Source organism: Canis lupus, chromosome 25 (assembly GCF_011100685.1).
Source record: "Canis lupus familiaris isolate Mischka breed German Shepherd chromosome 25, alternate assembly UU_Cfam_GSD_1.0, whole genome shotgun sequence".
NCBI lineage: Eukaryota > Metazoa > Chordata > Mammalia > Carnivora > Canidae > Canis > Canis lupus.
The window spans coordinates 33,137,113-33,154,482 of record NC_049246.1 but is presented as its reverse complement, the minus strand read 5'-3'; the positions used below and the strand labels follow the sequence as shown (position 1 = coordinate 33,154,482).

At 33.7% G+C, this 17,370-nt stretch overlaps 1 protein-coding gene across 1 annotated transcript in view; it reads left to right on the top strand.

Moving 5' to 3' along the window:
* Positions 1-17,370, top strand: part of ADAM7 (ADAM metallopeptidase domain 7) — a 62,593-nt gene that overhangs the window by 22,867 nt on the left and 22,356 nt on the right. The window contains exons 8-10 of the mRNA XM_038573784.1: positions 4,023-4,094; positions 14,841-15,010; positions 17,283-17,367. Of these exons, the coding sequence (XP_038429712.1) occupies positions 4,023-4,094; positions 14,841-15,010; positions 17,283-17,367 (327 nt within the window). The remainder of the gene's footprint in view (positions 1-4,022; positions 4,095-14,840; positions 15,011-17,282; positions 17,368-17,370) is intronic.

Sequence of the window (17,370 nt, the reverse complement as noted above, 5' to 3'; positions counted from 1 at the left end):
CCCCTCTATCAGGAAATTTTAGATCAAGTAGCAAAAAATCAAAAAAAAAAAAAAAAAAAAGAAAATATTTGAGCCCATAAATATAGTTTTAATCTAATCAGTTGATGGAACATCCTGCATCCACAAAATAGACTCTCTCTCTCTCTATATATATATATAGATAGATAGATAGATAGATAGATAGATACTCTTTCCAAGTGCAGATAAAATACTTTCAAAAATTAAACTGGTATTTGTCCACAAAGGAAGTAAAAATAAATAGAAAGGAATAGGTATATAATAAAGAACACCTTTTTTAAAAAGCATAACCAAAGTGGAAGTTGTAACAAAAATTGTTACTAAACCAATAAAAGATCATTGGTTTGGAATCTAAAGCAAAATACACTTTCAAATATTAATTGAATAAAGAAATCAAATCTGAAATTATGAAAAACTTAGAACAGCAGAAATAAAAGATTGGTATGGAAAAAATTGTTTAGATGCAGATGGAGTAGCAGTATTTTGAAGGATATTTATAGACTTAAACATTTCTATTAAAGAGAAAGAAAAAAAGAGAAAGAAAAATTTAATGAACTAGGAGTCTAACTGGAAAAGTTAAAAATGAATCCAAAAAATATAAAGAAAATAGTTTTAACAATGTGTAAAATTTTAAGACACAAACCAAAAAGAAATAAATGGTAGATCAACAAAGCCAAATGCTCATTCCTTGAAGTCATTTCTGAAATAGAGAAATCTCTGACAATATTTATTAAGAAAAAAATAGAAGTCACGGAGTGTTGTTTAGAATCACTAAATTCTACCCCTTTAACACTACGCTATATGAGAACTAACTTGAATTTAATAAAATCTTGAAAAAATTTAAAAAATAAATGGCACCTTCAAAAAAAAGAGAAAATGGAACTACAAATATAATTATAAATAAAAAGAAAGCATAACTATGAATACAGTAGAGGTTATACATCATTAGAAAATATATGTACAACTTATGCCAATACATTTATGAGTGGATGCATGCAGCAAAATACTACCAAGATGACGTGAGAAGAAATAGGAAACTCTGAAAAGGTTTTAAAAAAAATTTAAAAAATAAACTAGCCCAAGTCTATCAACAAATAAACACTAGACCCACATGCATTTAAACACAAATTTTACCAAATTTCCTATAAGATAATCCTATCTTCTACAAACTGCTCTGAAGAATAGGAAAAGAGGAAAAATTCTTCACACATGTTATAAAGTTATTATAATCTTCATAGTAGTTGTTTACACTGTGTAACAAACTACCCCAAACTTAGTGTGGTCTACTTATGTAACTGTAGTAATCTAGTTCCACTGCGCTAACTGGCTGGTGTAAAAATGGCCTCAGACACTTGTCTGGTATGTAGTATTGGGTTTCAGTTGGCTACATACGCAGTGGGCTAGACTGTGCTTCTCACATCACAACTGGGCATCCAAATATCAAGAAAGACTCAAGGCTTCAATGTATAAGAGCTTTTCAAGCTTCTGCTTGTACATTTATTAATGTCTTATTAGCCAAAGGAAGCCATACAGCCAAGCCTAGAATTGATGTAGGAGGGAAATATATAAGGATATAGACATCTAGAAGATTGATTTCTTGAGGGGATTTACTGTGACAATTTATGATGACTTTGATAACAACTCCAAATAACAAATTAAAATTATAAGTCAATTTCACTTACAAACACAACTACAAAAATCCTAAAAATATTTTCAAACCCAATCCTGAACATATCCAAAAAAAATTTACATGGCAATGGTTTATTTTAGTAAAGCAATCATCCCAAATATTCTCAATAAAACTCTTAGCAAGTAAGAATGGAAAAAAATAAAGAATATTTACCAAAATCATTCTATCCTGTATATATATATATATATAAAACTTAATAATGAAATGTTGGAATTTTTTTCTCCAAAAGTGAGAATAAGATACATTTGTTTTCACTGTCAATATATTTTCTTTTGATAGATTAACTGAAAATTTTAGCCATTACAATAAGACAAAATAAATGAGATCTATGTTAATTTAAAAGGAAGACACAAAATTGTTGCATTTTTTTGAAAAGCAGAAACTACAGCTACTTATTTTTTTAAAAAGGAAATTGATAAAATTTAAGTGCTACTTAGGCTTACATTAACATGTTTATGAGAACATATTAATTCACTTTTAAAGAGTGTTAAAATATGCTTTCTTAATAATAATTTATTAATAAGAAGTAAGAACAATTTGTTAAATTTAATATTTACCAGGTAAAAGTTTGCTTGATATGACTTTAGGGGATTAAACTGGACTTATACATGCATACCTATCACATTTGCTGCCTTAATATTGTCTTTAGATATTAAGGAGGTTAATTTTTGGAGTAGTTCCTATAGAAAATCATCCATTTTCATTTAATGAATTATTAATATGCTAGATTCTGAGTATTATAAATATTTATAGTTATCTGAGTAATATATGCACACATGCATACATGTATGTGTTAGCTGAGTATAAAGGGCAACAGCAAGAACAATGTAGAGTTAGTGTATTCTCGTAAGATAGAATAGAAAACTAAAGGCAACTTTTGGGAAATATTTCAATGTATTTACATATCTTGAAGACACTGTGATGAATTTTAAGCGGCTAAGTGGAGTAAGGATATGGATGTATACACCCAGACCTAGCAAGTTGAAAGAATAAGCAGAACACAAGTGTCTTTATACTGGGGAAGACTAGCTATATAATGAAAGCTTGTCAATAAGAATGCAAAGACCCCATATCACTTTCTTTCCCTTAGCCCATGGATGGAAATCAGTGATTAAAGTACCTTATCCCTATGACCTCCAAGATAGGCTCATAATCTCTCAAATGTGTATTTTAGGCAAGCACTACCAATTGGTCACCAAGAATTCGGGTGTGAAACTATATTTGCCATCCAGAATTTAAGGGGGATGGTGGAAAAAAGGAAACTCTGCACAATAAAACACTAGAAGTAATAGGGTATTAGCAACCAAGGTGTTAAGAAATTTCTTTAAAGAGAAAATGGTCAATATTAAAGGTAAACAAGATGACCAGGAAGATGAGGAAAAGGTGTTCAAATGGATTGGATAACTAGGAGGACATTTATGTTCCTGTCGAGAATAGTTTTAATGGAATAGAGGCAGTTGAACCAATGAATAGTAGTAGGTTGTGTAAAGAATGAGAGATGAGAAGTGAAGAGAGTCTAAAGTTATATCTTTGAGGTATTTAGGTACGTGAGATAACAGGAGAGCAGTGGAATAGTAACTAAGGACACTTACGAGATTCAGAAAAGCCATGCTTCTTTTAATTTTTATTATAAAACAAGTTTGATCATTTGCATTTATCCCTATGGGATACTTTTGTCATTATAAAGTATAATTTATCAGGCTAAGTTGATAATGCTAAGAAGAAGATCCTCATGGCACAAATGTAAATTCCATTTGTAGAAAGGAAAAAAAAAGCAGAATAGTCTACAGAAGGAAAGTCTACTTCATCCTCTCAGGCTTTCCCTAAATAGAAGGGGGAGCCACAATTTCCTGCACTTCTCCATCACATCTCTGGCTCTAGGATGGTACTTGATTACATTCCTTAATTTGTGACAACATGGACATAGAGGGACTGATAAAAGTTTCTGGTTTATTTACAATACAATGGTTTCTATGGAGCTTTAAGAAGTTTTGTTTCACCACCATGATAAATATGGACTCTAAAGGACACTTATCAGTTAGTTTAATAAATCAATGTACTGTAATATATTGTAATGTGAAAGGGGGATAAGGTTATGAAGAAAACCTTAAACTGAACCTTGTCCTTAGAAACTGCTTTATGTAGTTATTTTATATCAAAAATATAATTCTGCATAAATTGCCCATTTTTACCTGACCAGAAAGAATGCCAATAATTTTTTTCTTGAAAATGTCTCATATTGAGAGAAGTATTTTGTTGAGTTTTTATTTATGTCCTATTATTAATGAATGTTGAACTGATGTTTTATTTCCAGTATCGCAGGAATAGTTCTCCTCTCAGTAAGCTGAGGAACAGAATTTGGGGAATGGTCAATTTTGTCAACATGGTAAGATCTGCTACAGCTTGAATCAAGCTAAAAATGCAAATGGAAGAAGATTTTAAGATAGGTGGCTGCTGGATTTTGTGGTAACTTTGGTATTGAGATAGCCCAAAACATAAATTTTTTACCATGTGGAATAATTAGCCAAAATCCACTGAAAAATTCACAGCAATAAATTAACCAGCACTGACGTTTTGGTTTTCTAAGTAAATGACATTTAATATTTAAGACGTTTTCAAATATTGATTACTAATCACAAATTTTATAAAGCTCTGTATAAAGACTTGAATATTTATTGTACATAAATCAAATCCACTAATGCATTTAAAATCCCTGCCCTAGCATTGTTGGAGAGATTGTTTCTGTTTGCCCTCAACTTCAGGCCTTTATCAAGGACCAGTGCTCAATTGTCTCCACTTACATTCTTATCTCTTCTTCAATAGTAATCTATTCTTGTTGGTCACTCAGTAATTACTACCCTAGTTATGGGACCGGGACATTTTATTGCCCTGATCTATCCTGTCTTATAAAAGCTCTGTCCATGGGTCTTTGGGTAAATTATTCTGTTTGTGCTCTTCCTTCATTGGTAGGAGACATTGAATGTTCTGCCCCTAGGTTTCCTCCTTCCTGCTTCTTCTCCAGGGGTAGAAGGCTTTTTTTTTTTTTTTTCTTTCCCCTTCTTTCAGCAACAATCAGCTTTCATTTGAGTTCTGGGAGCATAAAAAAAAAAGCCCCACTCTCAACAATGGATATGTCATCCAGACAGATAATCAATAAAGAGTGGTTTTGAACAACACTATAGGCCAAATGAAGCCAACAGGTATATACAGAACATTCCATCCAAGAGAAACAGAATACACCATTTCTTCTCAAGATCAGATGGAATATTTCATAGTATATATTATATAGTGGTCCACAAAGCAAATCTTTGAACAAATTCAAAAAGACAGAAATTATATCAAGTACAATGACAAGATTACTGGAAAATTTATAAATATGTGGAAATTAAAGAACACACTCCTGAACAATAAATGGATCAAAGAATAAAAGAAAGGTAAAATAAAAATATATCTTGATACTAACAAAAATGGAAGCAAAACATACCAAAACTTATGGGATCCAATAAAAGCAGTTCCAGGAGGAAAGTCTATAGATGTAAATGCATACATACATCAATTAAAAAGAAAATATCAAATAAACAACAATGTTATACCTTAAGGAACTACAAAAAGAACAAACTAAGCCCACAGCACAGGGAAAGAAGAAATAAGATTAGAACAGAAAAAAAAAATACTTGCTGAAAGTCATACAGCAGTTTAATGCTTTTGTTTCTTTCTGGAGAGCAAGAATCTGGTGGGTTTAAAGATGTTCCCAAAGCAACAGCTTCTCCCATCCTCCAGGCCTATACACAAGGGGAGGTTATTTCCAGTCTCTTACTCCACCCTCCACGGTTTCATGCGCATCCAGAGGAGGCTCATGAAGAGTCTGAGCATAGGTGTGAAATTCCTTGTATCTATATTTTCAGAAGGTCCTATACTCTCATTTTATCCCACGCATGCCCTTTAGCAATTCTTTACAATTATTCTTGGCTCAGCATCTCTTTTTATCATGCTCTGCCACTGGGAGATGCTCTAGTACTATCTGTCCCCAAAGGAGGAAATCTTCCCTTAGATTTTGGGCTACTCATTTGCACTGTTACCTCAATTAACTTATGGTCTGATAAGATATGATGTTGTAGATTCTCCGGCTTTTTCTTTTTGTCAGGGTAGAAGCAACATTCTTTCCAACTTTATACATCTTAGCCAGAAGTAGAACTTCTCTGAACTTTAAAACTATGTGTACGGAAATTAAAAATCCTCCTCATATTTTTCTAAAAGGTAGAATCAATGTGGAATGGAATAGTGTAGAAGCAATGTGGAATGGAATAGTGTTTCGCCTGTTTCTTTTTATTGATTGATTGATAAGGGCTTTTGTAAGTTTATTTGTGACTTGGGTCTGATCTTATTTTTCCGATAATGCTTTTAGTTTTTGTAACTATCTTTTCTCCTAACCATAGAGGCTGCTAAAGCATTTTTCCAGTTCTATTTGAGAAATAATGGACATGCACTGTTTATAAGGCATACAGCACCAATGGTTTAACATAAACTGTGAAATGATTATCACAGTAGGTTCAGCTAACATCCATCTTCTTATATATGTGTAGTGAAAAGAAAAGAAAAATAAAAGAATAAAGGAAAAAAAATCTCCTTGCGATAAGACCTCTAAGTATCTACTCTTAACAACTTTCCTATCTATCATTTAGCGGGGTTAGCTGTAGTCATCATATTGTACATTTCTAGTACTTACTTATCACTGGAAGTTTGTACCTTTTGACCCCCTTCCTCTAATTTCCCCTTCTCTCCATACCCCACCTGTGGTAACCACAAGTCTGATCACTTTTCCTAAGAATTTTTTTTCATTCCATATATAAGTGAGATCATATAGTGTTTGTCTTTCTCTGTCTGATTTCTTTCACTTAGCATAATATCCTCCAGGATAATCTATATTATAAAAAATGGTAGGATATCCTTGCTTTTTTATGGCTGAATAATATTTCATTTTATATGGCTACTATAAATTCTTCCATTCATCCATTATTGGACACTTAGACTGTTTCATGTTTTGACTATTTAATAATGCTGGCATAAACATAGGGGTGCAGATATCTCTTTGAATTGGTGCTTTTGTTTCCTTTGATATATTCCTTTGATTTGTTAGCTGAACCTACTGTAGTAGTAATATATCAATATACATGTGGAATTGTGGATCATATAATAGTTCAATTTTTAAATTTTTTGAGGTTTTCCATAATGCTATATCCATGCTGTTTTCCATAATGGCTATATCAATTTACAATCTCACCAACAGTGCTCAAGGGTTCTTTTTTTTTTTTTTTTTTTCACTACATCCATACCAGCATTTGTTCTTTCTTGTCTTTTTGATGATGGCCATTCTAAGAAGCATGAGAGGTTATGTCATTGTGATTTTAATTTACATTATCCTAGTGACCAGAGATGTTGAAAATCTTTTCATGCACTTGTTGACCTTTCATGTATTCTTTTGAAGGAATGTCTATTCAGGTACTTTGCCCATTTTGGAATTAGAATTTTTTTTCTTTTGCTACTAGGTTGCTAAGTTGTTTATATGTGTTGGATATTAACCCCTTATCAGATATATGGCTTGTAAATATTTTTCCACATTCCATAATTTGTCTTTTCACTCTTTTACTAGTTTCCTTTGCTGTGCGGAAGCTTTTTAGTTTGATGCAGTCCCACTTGTTTATTTCTTATTTCATTGCTTGTGCTTTAGGCATCATATCTCAATAATCATTACTAAGACCCATGTCAAGGAGCTTTATTTCTGTTTTCTTCCATAATTATCATGGTAAAACTCAATTTATGTTTTTATCCATTTGAGTTAATTTCTGTGAGTGGTATAAGTTAAGAATCCAGTTTCATTCTTTTATATGTGAATACCCAATTGTCACAGTACCATTTATTAAAGAGATTGTGCTTTGTCCATTGAGTATTCTTGACTTCCTTGTCAAAGATTAGTTGACCCTAGGAGTGCCTGAGTGGCTCAGTCAGTTGAACTTCTGACTCTTGGTTTCAGCTTAGATCACCATCTCCATGTCTTGGGATCAAGCCCCACATGTCTCTGTGCTCAGTGGGGAGTCCACTTCCTCTTTCCTTCTCCCTCTGCCCCTCCCCTCGACTCTCTCTCTCTCATAAATAAATGAATTTCTTAAAATAAATGAATCTTTAAAAAAATATTAGTTGACTGTTTGCTTGGATTTATTTGGGCTCTTGATAATGTTCCATTAAACTATTTGTATGTTTATATGCCAGTACCATATTGTTTTGATGACTGTAGATTTATAACTTAAGATCAGGAAGTGTGATGCTCCTGCTTTGTTTGTCTTTCTCAGGATTTCTTCGGCTATTTGAAGTGTTTTGTGTTCCATATAAACTTGAGTAGTATTTTTTCTACTTCTTTAAAAAATGTCATTGGAATCTTGATAGGGATTGCATTGAGTATATAAATGCTTTCAGTAGTATTGATATTTTTACAATATTAATTCTTCCAGTCTATGAACAGGGGATATTTTTGCATTTATTTGTGTCTTCTTTGATTTCTTTTATCAACCTCTCATTTTCAGTATAGACATCTTTCACTTCCGTAGTTAAATTTATTCCTAAAATTTTATTGTTCTTCTTTAAGATTTTATTTATTTATTAATGAGAGACACACACACAGAGGTAGAGACACAAGCAGAGACACAGGCAGAGGAAGAAGCAGGCCCCATGCAGGGAGCCCAACGAGGGACTCCATCCCGGGTCTCCAGGATCACAGCCTGGGCCGAAGGCGGCGCTAAACCGCTGAGCCACCCGGGCTGCCCAAATTTTATTGTTTTTGATGTTCATGGATATGGGATCAATTTCTTTGCTTCTTTTTCAGAAATTTCTTTGTTATTGTATATAAATGCTACCAAATGTTTGCATGTTAATTTTGTACCCTGCAAATTTACGCATCCATTGATTACATCTAATCATTTTTGGTTGTCTTTAGGATTTTCTATATATAAAATCATGGCTGCAAATAGAGACAGGTTTACTCTTTTCTTACTAATTCTGATACCTTTAATCTTTTTCTTGTCTGATTGTTCTAAGTAGGACATCTAGTACTATATTGAATAAGGATGGTAAGAGTGGACACTTTTGTTCTTTCTTTCCTTTCTTCTTCTTTTCTTCTTCTTCTTCTGAGAGAGAGAGAGAGAGAGAGAAAGAGAGAGAGAACATGAAAGTCAGGGAGTGGGCAGAGGGGGAGAGAGAGATTGAAAGAGAGGGAGAGAAAGAGAGAGAGAGAGAGAGAGAGAGAAACTTAAGTAGGATCCATGTCCAGTGTGAAGCCTGAAACAAGGCTTGATATCATGACTCCGAGATCATGACCTGAGCCAAAATCAAGAGTTGGATTCTTAACCAACTGAGCCACACAGGTTCCTCTTTCTTGATTTTAGAGGAAAAGTTTTCAGCCTGTCACCACTGAGCATGATATTAGAGATGGGTTTGTCATATATGGCCTTGATTATGTTGAGATATGTTCCTTCTATGCCTAATTTGTTAAAAGTTTTTTTTTAAATAACAAATGAAATTAATCTGCCAAGCTGAGATATGATTCTTATGATTCATTTCTTTGATTCTATTAATGTATCACATTCATTGGTTTACTTATGTTGAATGATCCTCACATCTCAGGGATAAATTTCACTTGATCATGTGAATGATTCTTTTAATGTGTTGCTGAATTCAGTTTGGCAGTATTTTATTGAGAACTTTCGCATTTATACTCATCAGAGGTATTAGCCTGCAGTATTCTTTTCTGATAATATCCTTTTCTGATTTGGGTATCAGGCTAATGCTAGTCTTGTGCAATGAGTTTGGAAGTGTTTCCTTCTCTTTGATTGTTTTGGAAAAGTTTGAGAATGATATTAATTCTTTAAATGTTTGATCTAGTAAAGCTAACTGGTCCTGGACTTTTCTTCATTAGAATATTGTTGATTACTGATTCAATCTCCTTACTAGTAATTAGTCTATTCAGAGTTTCTATTTCTACTGATTTGATCTTGGTACATTATATAGTACCAAGAATATTTGCATTTCTTCTAGGCGTCCAGTTTTTTGTCATATAGTTGTGCATAGCAGCCTCTTATCTTTTAAATATCTGTGGTATCCATTGTAATCTCCTTTTTCATTTATAATTTTGTTGATCTTTGTCCCTTTTCTTTTTCCTTAGTCTAGTTAGGATGTGTCCATTTTCTTCATCTTTTTAAAGAATCAACCCTTAGTTTAGCTAATCTTTTACAATGTTTTTCTGTTCTCTACTTCATTTATTTCTCCTATAATCTTTATTATTTCCTTTCTTTGGCTATGTTTGGACTCTGTTTCTGTTGTTGCTGTTAATATATAATTCTTCAAGGTGTAGAGTTATGTTGTTTACCTCAGATGTTTCTTATTTCTTAATGTAGGCATTTATGGTTATGAACTTTCTTTCCTCTTGAACTGTTTTTGCTATATCCCATAAGTTCTTCACATTGTGTTCCATTTTCATTGTCTTAAGAAGCTCTTTTATTTCTCCTTTAATTTCTTCTTTGATCCATTAATTGTTCAGGAGAGTGTTGTTTAGTTCACATGTTTCTAGTTTTCCTCTTATTATTGGTTTCTAGTTCTATACCATTATGTTCAGAAAAGATACTTGGTATGATTTTTTAATGATTTTTGAATTTGCTAAGAATTGTTTTAAAACCTAACATATAAAAAAAAATAAAACCTAACATATGATATATTCTAAAAAATATGTGCACATAAGAATATGTATTCTGCTATTGTTAGATAGAATGTTCTGTATATATCAGTTAGGACTAGAGTATTGTACAAATGCACTGTTTGCTTATTGATTCTCTGTCTGGATGATCTATCCCTTGTTCAGTGTGGAGTATTAAAACATTTTTTTTAATTTATCCTTTCAGTTCTTTTAGTTTTTCTTTTTATATTTAGATTTTCCAATATTGGGCACATAAATACTTACAATTATGTCTTCTTGATATATTGACCCCTTTATCATCATGTAGTGATCTTTGTCTCTTTTTACCATTTTTAGTTTAAAATCTACTTTGATATATGCATAGTTACCCTTGCTTTTTTGGGGGGGGTATTATTTGCTTGAAATGTCTTTTTCCATCCCTTCATTTTCAGTGTATGTGTCTTTAGGTCTAACATGTCTTTTGTATGCTGTATATTGTTGGATTTTGCTTTTTTATACATTCAGCCACCCTATATCTTTTGATTGGGAAATTAAATTTATTCACATTTATAGTAATTATTGATAGGTAGGGACTCGCTATTGCCATTTTGTTAATTGTTTTCTTAGTTTTGTAGATCCATTCTTCCCTATTTCTTATCCTACTGTCCTTTTCTGTATTTTGATGTCTTTGATATTGGTAATAGGTATGCTTTGACTTCTTTATTGTATGCATCTAATTATCAGAAAGTTTTCCCTTGAGGTTATCATGAGGTTTACATAAAATATCAATCTGGGAGATTCTTCCAGATGTATAGATTTTCTTTGGCAGAGATAGTTCTTTACCATTCAGCTCTGTTTGGGTTTCTGTGTGTGTCTGCAGATAATGTCTTTGAGAAGACTATGCTTCTACTCTGGTCTATTTTTGGATATAACAGTTTCATCTCTGAGGATGGAGAAGCAAGTTATGCCACTGGCTAAGAACAGTTGTATAGCCCTGCAAGCTTGGTTCCCTTGCCAAGTGAGGATGCAGAATGGGCTCCCCAGTTGCCTGTATTTTCTAGTCAGGCTTACTAGACCAGAAAGTGAGTACTATATTCAGTAATACATGGAACTATGAATTACTTTCCCTGGATAAGGCCCAGTGCCTACACAACTCACTGTTTGGGGGCACAAAACAGCTCAGAATGTGCACAGAATTCCCTGATCAGAGAAGGACATCAGTTTTGTTCTATAGAGGAAGCCAAGGCCTGTGCTATCTGTCCAAATGTCAACTATACATAAGGCTGTTGAACGGATTACACACCTTCCCATGTGCTCCGGTTAGGCTGCCTGCTGGGACATACTGAAAACTATATTCAGTGATGACCAGGACTATGAGTTAGATTCCCTGTCCTGGTGCAATAGAAAAAGCAGCTTTAAAGCTGGACTATATCTTTGTTGTCTTAACTTAAGCTAAACTGCACCCCAAAAGCTGCAGCCAAACAGGGCCACTGGCTTTGCTCTGCAAACTATAGGCTATGTCTGCCTTTCTCTTGTGCCTTTCTGAAGTTTTCTGGGATGCACAGCTTTCATGTGTTTTACCAAACTTCAGTCAGTTGGAACAAAAAGGCTCTCTTCACCATGGGTGGACTATGTCTCATTCTCCTTGCCTGGGTAGCGACTCCAGACAACTCTCAATTTCCCAAAGAGGCTCTCCAGTTAGAAGGGGCCAGAAACTACCCTCGCCTTGGCTAAAAATTAATTCCCCTGCCTGTGTGTAACTCAGGAAGCCTCCACACTTGGTATAGGTTTCTCCTAATATCTGAAAGTAGAGCATTCCTATGAAAGATTTAACAGGAATGCTCTAATTTCAGATATTAGGAGAAAACTTTCATAGGCCAAAATAGCACAAATCAAAGAAACAATTACTATTAATTTATATGGGAATGTTTTTGAGCCAAAAAACAACCTCTTTTAGGCTTTTCTGGTACCTTAGGTAACATCTTGCTAACAAATGCGCAAAATAAATTGATATAAAGTACTGGTGCTCAAAGACACAGTTCAAATCTATGGCAGCTTGATACTGTGATTCTGAGCATGGTTCCTGGAGAAAGAGCTTGGCAGTTCCACCTACCTAGGGTATGTGCTGCCTCTATAGTGACTCACCACAAAACAAACACTGAGCATTATTTTTCCTTTTTGCCCTTTCTCATGAAAGCAAAAATTTTCTTCAGATTTTTTTTCTCCAGTGAAAACAAATTCTAATGTAGATCTTTTGTGAAAGCAAAATGGCATAAAACAAACTCAAAAATCAAGGAATATCTGTATTGGCTTTTTTCTGAAAGTAATCAGCTCCACCTATCCACTTCTTTCTCAAACCATCACTGATTCACACACCTTTCAGGAATGTCACCATCTCTTCTGGTCAGATCCAATGAGAAGACTCCCCATGGTGAGTGGGGCTATGTCTCAGTTGTCTTGCCTAGGCTACTCTCAATTTCCCAATCTTCAATCAGGAAATCCCAGGAGCTACTCTTGGCTTTGTGTGTGAATTAATCCCCCTGTGTGTGTGTAGTGTGGAAGGGCTCATGCCTGGTACTGACTTTGCTCTGGGGTTGATCAGCTCTGCTCCTCTGCCTCTCAGCTCAAACTCCTCTTGGTCTGTTTCTTATATTTTGCAATTGTCTTTATTACTACCCTAACACCGATCTAAATATAAGACTCAGTCTTTCTCTTTGGGTTCCCATTGGCAAAGTAAACATACATACAAAACTGGGTGCATATTACTGAACTTTTACTAAAGATTTCCAGTTTAGATTGGGAAGTCATACTGGTCCTTTATCCTCCACATACTCATTATTTTACTGTATCCTCTCTCATTTACTTTCATATTGCCTTTACCTTTTTATCTTAGAAATTTCAAAGTTTGGGGTGCCTGGGTGGCTCAGTGGTTGAGCATCTGCTTTTGGCTCAAGGCATGATCCTGGGATCCCAGGATCAAGACCCACATCGGACTTCCTGTGGGGAGCCTGCTTCTCCCTCTGCCTGTGTCTCTGCCTCTCTGTGTGTCTCTCATGAATAAATAAATAAAATATTTGAAAAAAAAAAGGAAATTTCAAAGTTTTTTCTTTACTATGAAGAACGAATCAACTCTTTACAATTTCCTGAATGGGTATCTCCAAACCCATCCTAGCATTCTATAGATGCAGCAGGGTTTTATTTTATAGGATAATTTCTCATTAGAAGAGAGTACATTCATAGGATGACAGATGACAAATTTTGTTACCATTTGCACTTTCCCCAGTTTTATGGGCCTAAAGCTCACTTATGAGTTGTAGAGATTCCAATGAGCAAGGTTAAAAGAAATTGTTTCTGTGGGACCTCACTTATAAGGTTTATTCCACAGTAAAGTCAGGGTCAAAAGGAATAGACATTATAGGTTCCAGTATGGATTTGAGATCATGATTTCACTAAAGGTCTAACTTCATGAGAGTTTAAAGGAGGCCTAGTTCTCATGCTTATGAAATGACTTTGTTGGACTATGTTGACAGGTAGAATTCAATATATTCATATTATGCAGGTTAAGAAAATTAGATACTTAACACAGTGTTGCTATACCCAGGATGTATCACACTTCTTAATAACTGTTTGCATCCTCTACTAATACTGAGTGAGTGACCTCTTCATTTCTACTCTTAACTCAATGTTCATAGTTCTTCATTCATTCTTTCAGCCTACTTTGTACTGGCTATTATGAAATATAAAATTGATATAACATTTTTTTGGTCTAAAAATCTTCTTAATAGTTGCCTCAATTCTGTCTTCTTTGTGCTGGCATCAGAGGATCTACCAACTTAGTGTTTACAAAAGCAAATGGGAATGGAGTGAGAAGGCTATGGGCTATAGCTATTTGCATCTGTTTTGAGCAGTCTCCAAGAAGATTTCTCAGGCAACAAAGTAGCTCCAAAAATCAAACAAAACTATTGCTTTTTAAAAGCCAGTATCAGTTCTAATTTGCCATAGAACTAACTAATGACTTAAATAGAGAGATAGATAAAGAACATTCATTCCTCTGTGTGCCACTGTTAGTAAACTCACATCTTCAGGTCAGTTATAATCTCAGAGTTTTACTAAATTATTTATTGGACACATCTTGAGCCCAGTGACTGTAAGGTTTATGATATTCAAAGGGAACCATATTGTTCTTTTTTTTTTAGTTAAGTTTCTTTGTTGGTCATGGCAATTCACTCAGTATTCTGAGCAATTTACTCTACGTTCTGTTTCAATATAACCATTTGTAAAATAAGGCCTACACTTTTTGTTACAGTACTTCACATGTTAAAATTATTACTTTTTTATTGTAGAGGAATATAGTAATGATGAACTATCCTTCTGTAAATTGACTCTGTGAAAATTAATTTCTCCTTTGAACAGATTTATAAAATTTTGGACATTCATGTGACATTGGTTGGACTTGAAATATGGACAAATGAAGATAAAGTACACATAGATTCAAATATAGAAAACACCTTATTGCGTTTTTCAACTTGGCAAGAAATAATCCTTAAAAAAAGGAATAACTTTGATCATGTTCTATTACTCAGGTATGTAAGTGCTCTATTTTTCTGCATACTCTAGGTGGATTAGAAAAAAGGAAAATAAAACGAATGAGCAACAACATACTTTTTAAAACAATTGACTTTTGCACAGTACACAGTCACAAAATATCAATTGTTTTAAAAAGTATGTTGTTGCTTATTCGTTTTATTTCCAAATGAACTTTTTAATAGTCTTTCTTTCTAATACTGATTAATACTAGAAAGTAAACATAACACATTTACATTTCTGGGAAGGGTTGAAAATGTCATTAGGTAAGCAATATACTTTTATAATTGATTTATTTATCAGCATCCAACACTAACTCCTTTTATTCTTCTGCACTATGCCATTCCAATACTCCACCAAAACCTACATTTCGGAGAAAGCACTTCATTCTCTGGACATTTTCCCTCAACAAAGTGTCCTTATCCAATGAAAAGCATTTCAAGAGCATCTCTTCCACAGCTTTAATATTCCTAAGTAAACAAGGGTTTGGATTTATCAACAATATTGTCATTCTTAAAAAGGGGGGGGGGGCATTTTAAAATCATTTTTTGTAATTCAAAATAACCATACTACTCAGTCTATAAGGAAAAGATAAATAATTGTGGAGCTGAATTGACTTTAACCTTGCATTAACCATAGTCCTATTATCCTAATTAAAATATGAAAGCACAGCTTTGGAGCAATGGAGTTTTTTAGCATTTCTTCTAGTGCCCTTAAAGCTACTATATAACAATGGTACCCACTTTACCTACTTCATCTTCCTATAATAGCAGTGTTTCTCCTACAGCCTACAAATATGCTTCTTAGCATTATTTAAATGTTAACTTTCAATTTGAACTCAGAACTGTGAGCCTTCTAGAACCTGTAGTTGGAGGTCAGCTCCAGCTCTTTGGCAGACTGATGAGAGTGAACCACACCTCCAAAGTCATATCATTTCTGATTTTCATATCTGGGATGGCCCACAGCATATATATCCAGGGGGATAGTTTTACCTGACTGAGACACAGATATTCATTCACTAGTATGTTCTAAAACTATAGAAATTAAAGTAAAATATCATAATAACCTTTATTTTGGGCAAGATTATCCTCTTTGCCTATTTCTTGGACATGTGTTTTAAAATACTTAATAAATTAGTCTAGAAATAATACATGGCTGTAAGCAGAAAACTTTTTACTTTCATGAATGCCTCATTCTGAGCAGAAGCTTCTCACAACAATAGTATGTCTGCAAATAGGAAAATGAGGAAAGTTCTCCTAAATGTCTAATTGGACATCATATTTGGGATTTCTTATGTGTTGAGTTTCTTGTATGTCCTCTTATCTATATTCACATAGATGAGTGATGAAATAATATATATGGCATTATCATGGTGTGTGATTTTTGTTTTAAGTAACCATGAGCAAAATCAGAATCCAGATTGCATTACACTGATGCTTCATCTTTATACACAGTATTCTATTCCAAGATTTCTAGCGTCTAAGAAGACAGACATTTTAAATTCCTCCAAGATACATAGCTAAACACTGAGACTAAAAGTGTATCTTCTTGATTAAAAGAGTTAAAGATTAAAAGGGATCATCTAGCCTGACCACCTTTCTCATATTTGAATCTTCTTACTTATATTTCAAGTGTGGTCTTCCAGTTCATGATGGCTCTTTAAAGTGGTCCAATTCTAAATGTTCTCGAAAGTGTATCAAGTCTGGACTCCCTTAGTATATACATCTATATCTGTCTTTTTAGGTAATCCAAGGATAGTTCACATGACAACTCTTTTAAATGTTTGATTATGGTTACCTAATGCTCTATGAGTTTCTATGGTTGATTAAAATTTTTTAAAACTTTCAACTATAGCTAAGTAATTAATCTCAGTATTGAGTCTAGTTATTATGCTGTATTTTTTCCTTCCAAACACTTTTAACTTAATTTTTTGGCCTTTTAAGTGGTTTTATCTAAAGCTGAGTGTAGAGTAAGCCATGTAAAATTGGACTCTCACGTTATTTTTTTAAGTTCTATTTTTTCAGGATTTCAACTTTAGATTGTACTGATTTATTCAATACCCCTAATATGCCACAAGCTTTAAATGAACTTAATAACAATTAAGATCATCCTGAATTCTAGAACTTCAGGGAAAAAAAAGACATTTTAATGTGCAAAGTCACTAGCATTATGAGGATTCATTGCAATTCAATCTTTGTGTTAATTAAACTACTGCCTCAGACTGAAGAGTGTATTTGCATCTTTTTTTTTTTATTTGCATCTTTTTTATAGTGGGAAGTGGCTCTACACACATGCACAAGGAACTTCTTTTTCAGAGGGCATATGTCTGCCCTATTACTCCTCCAGTGTTGTTAAGGTA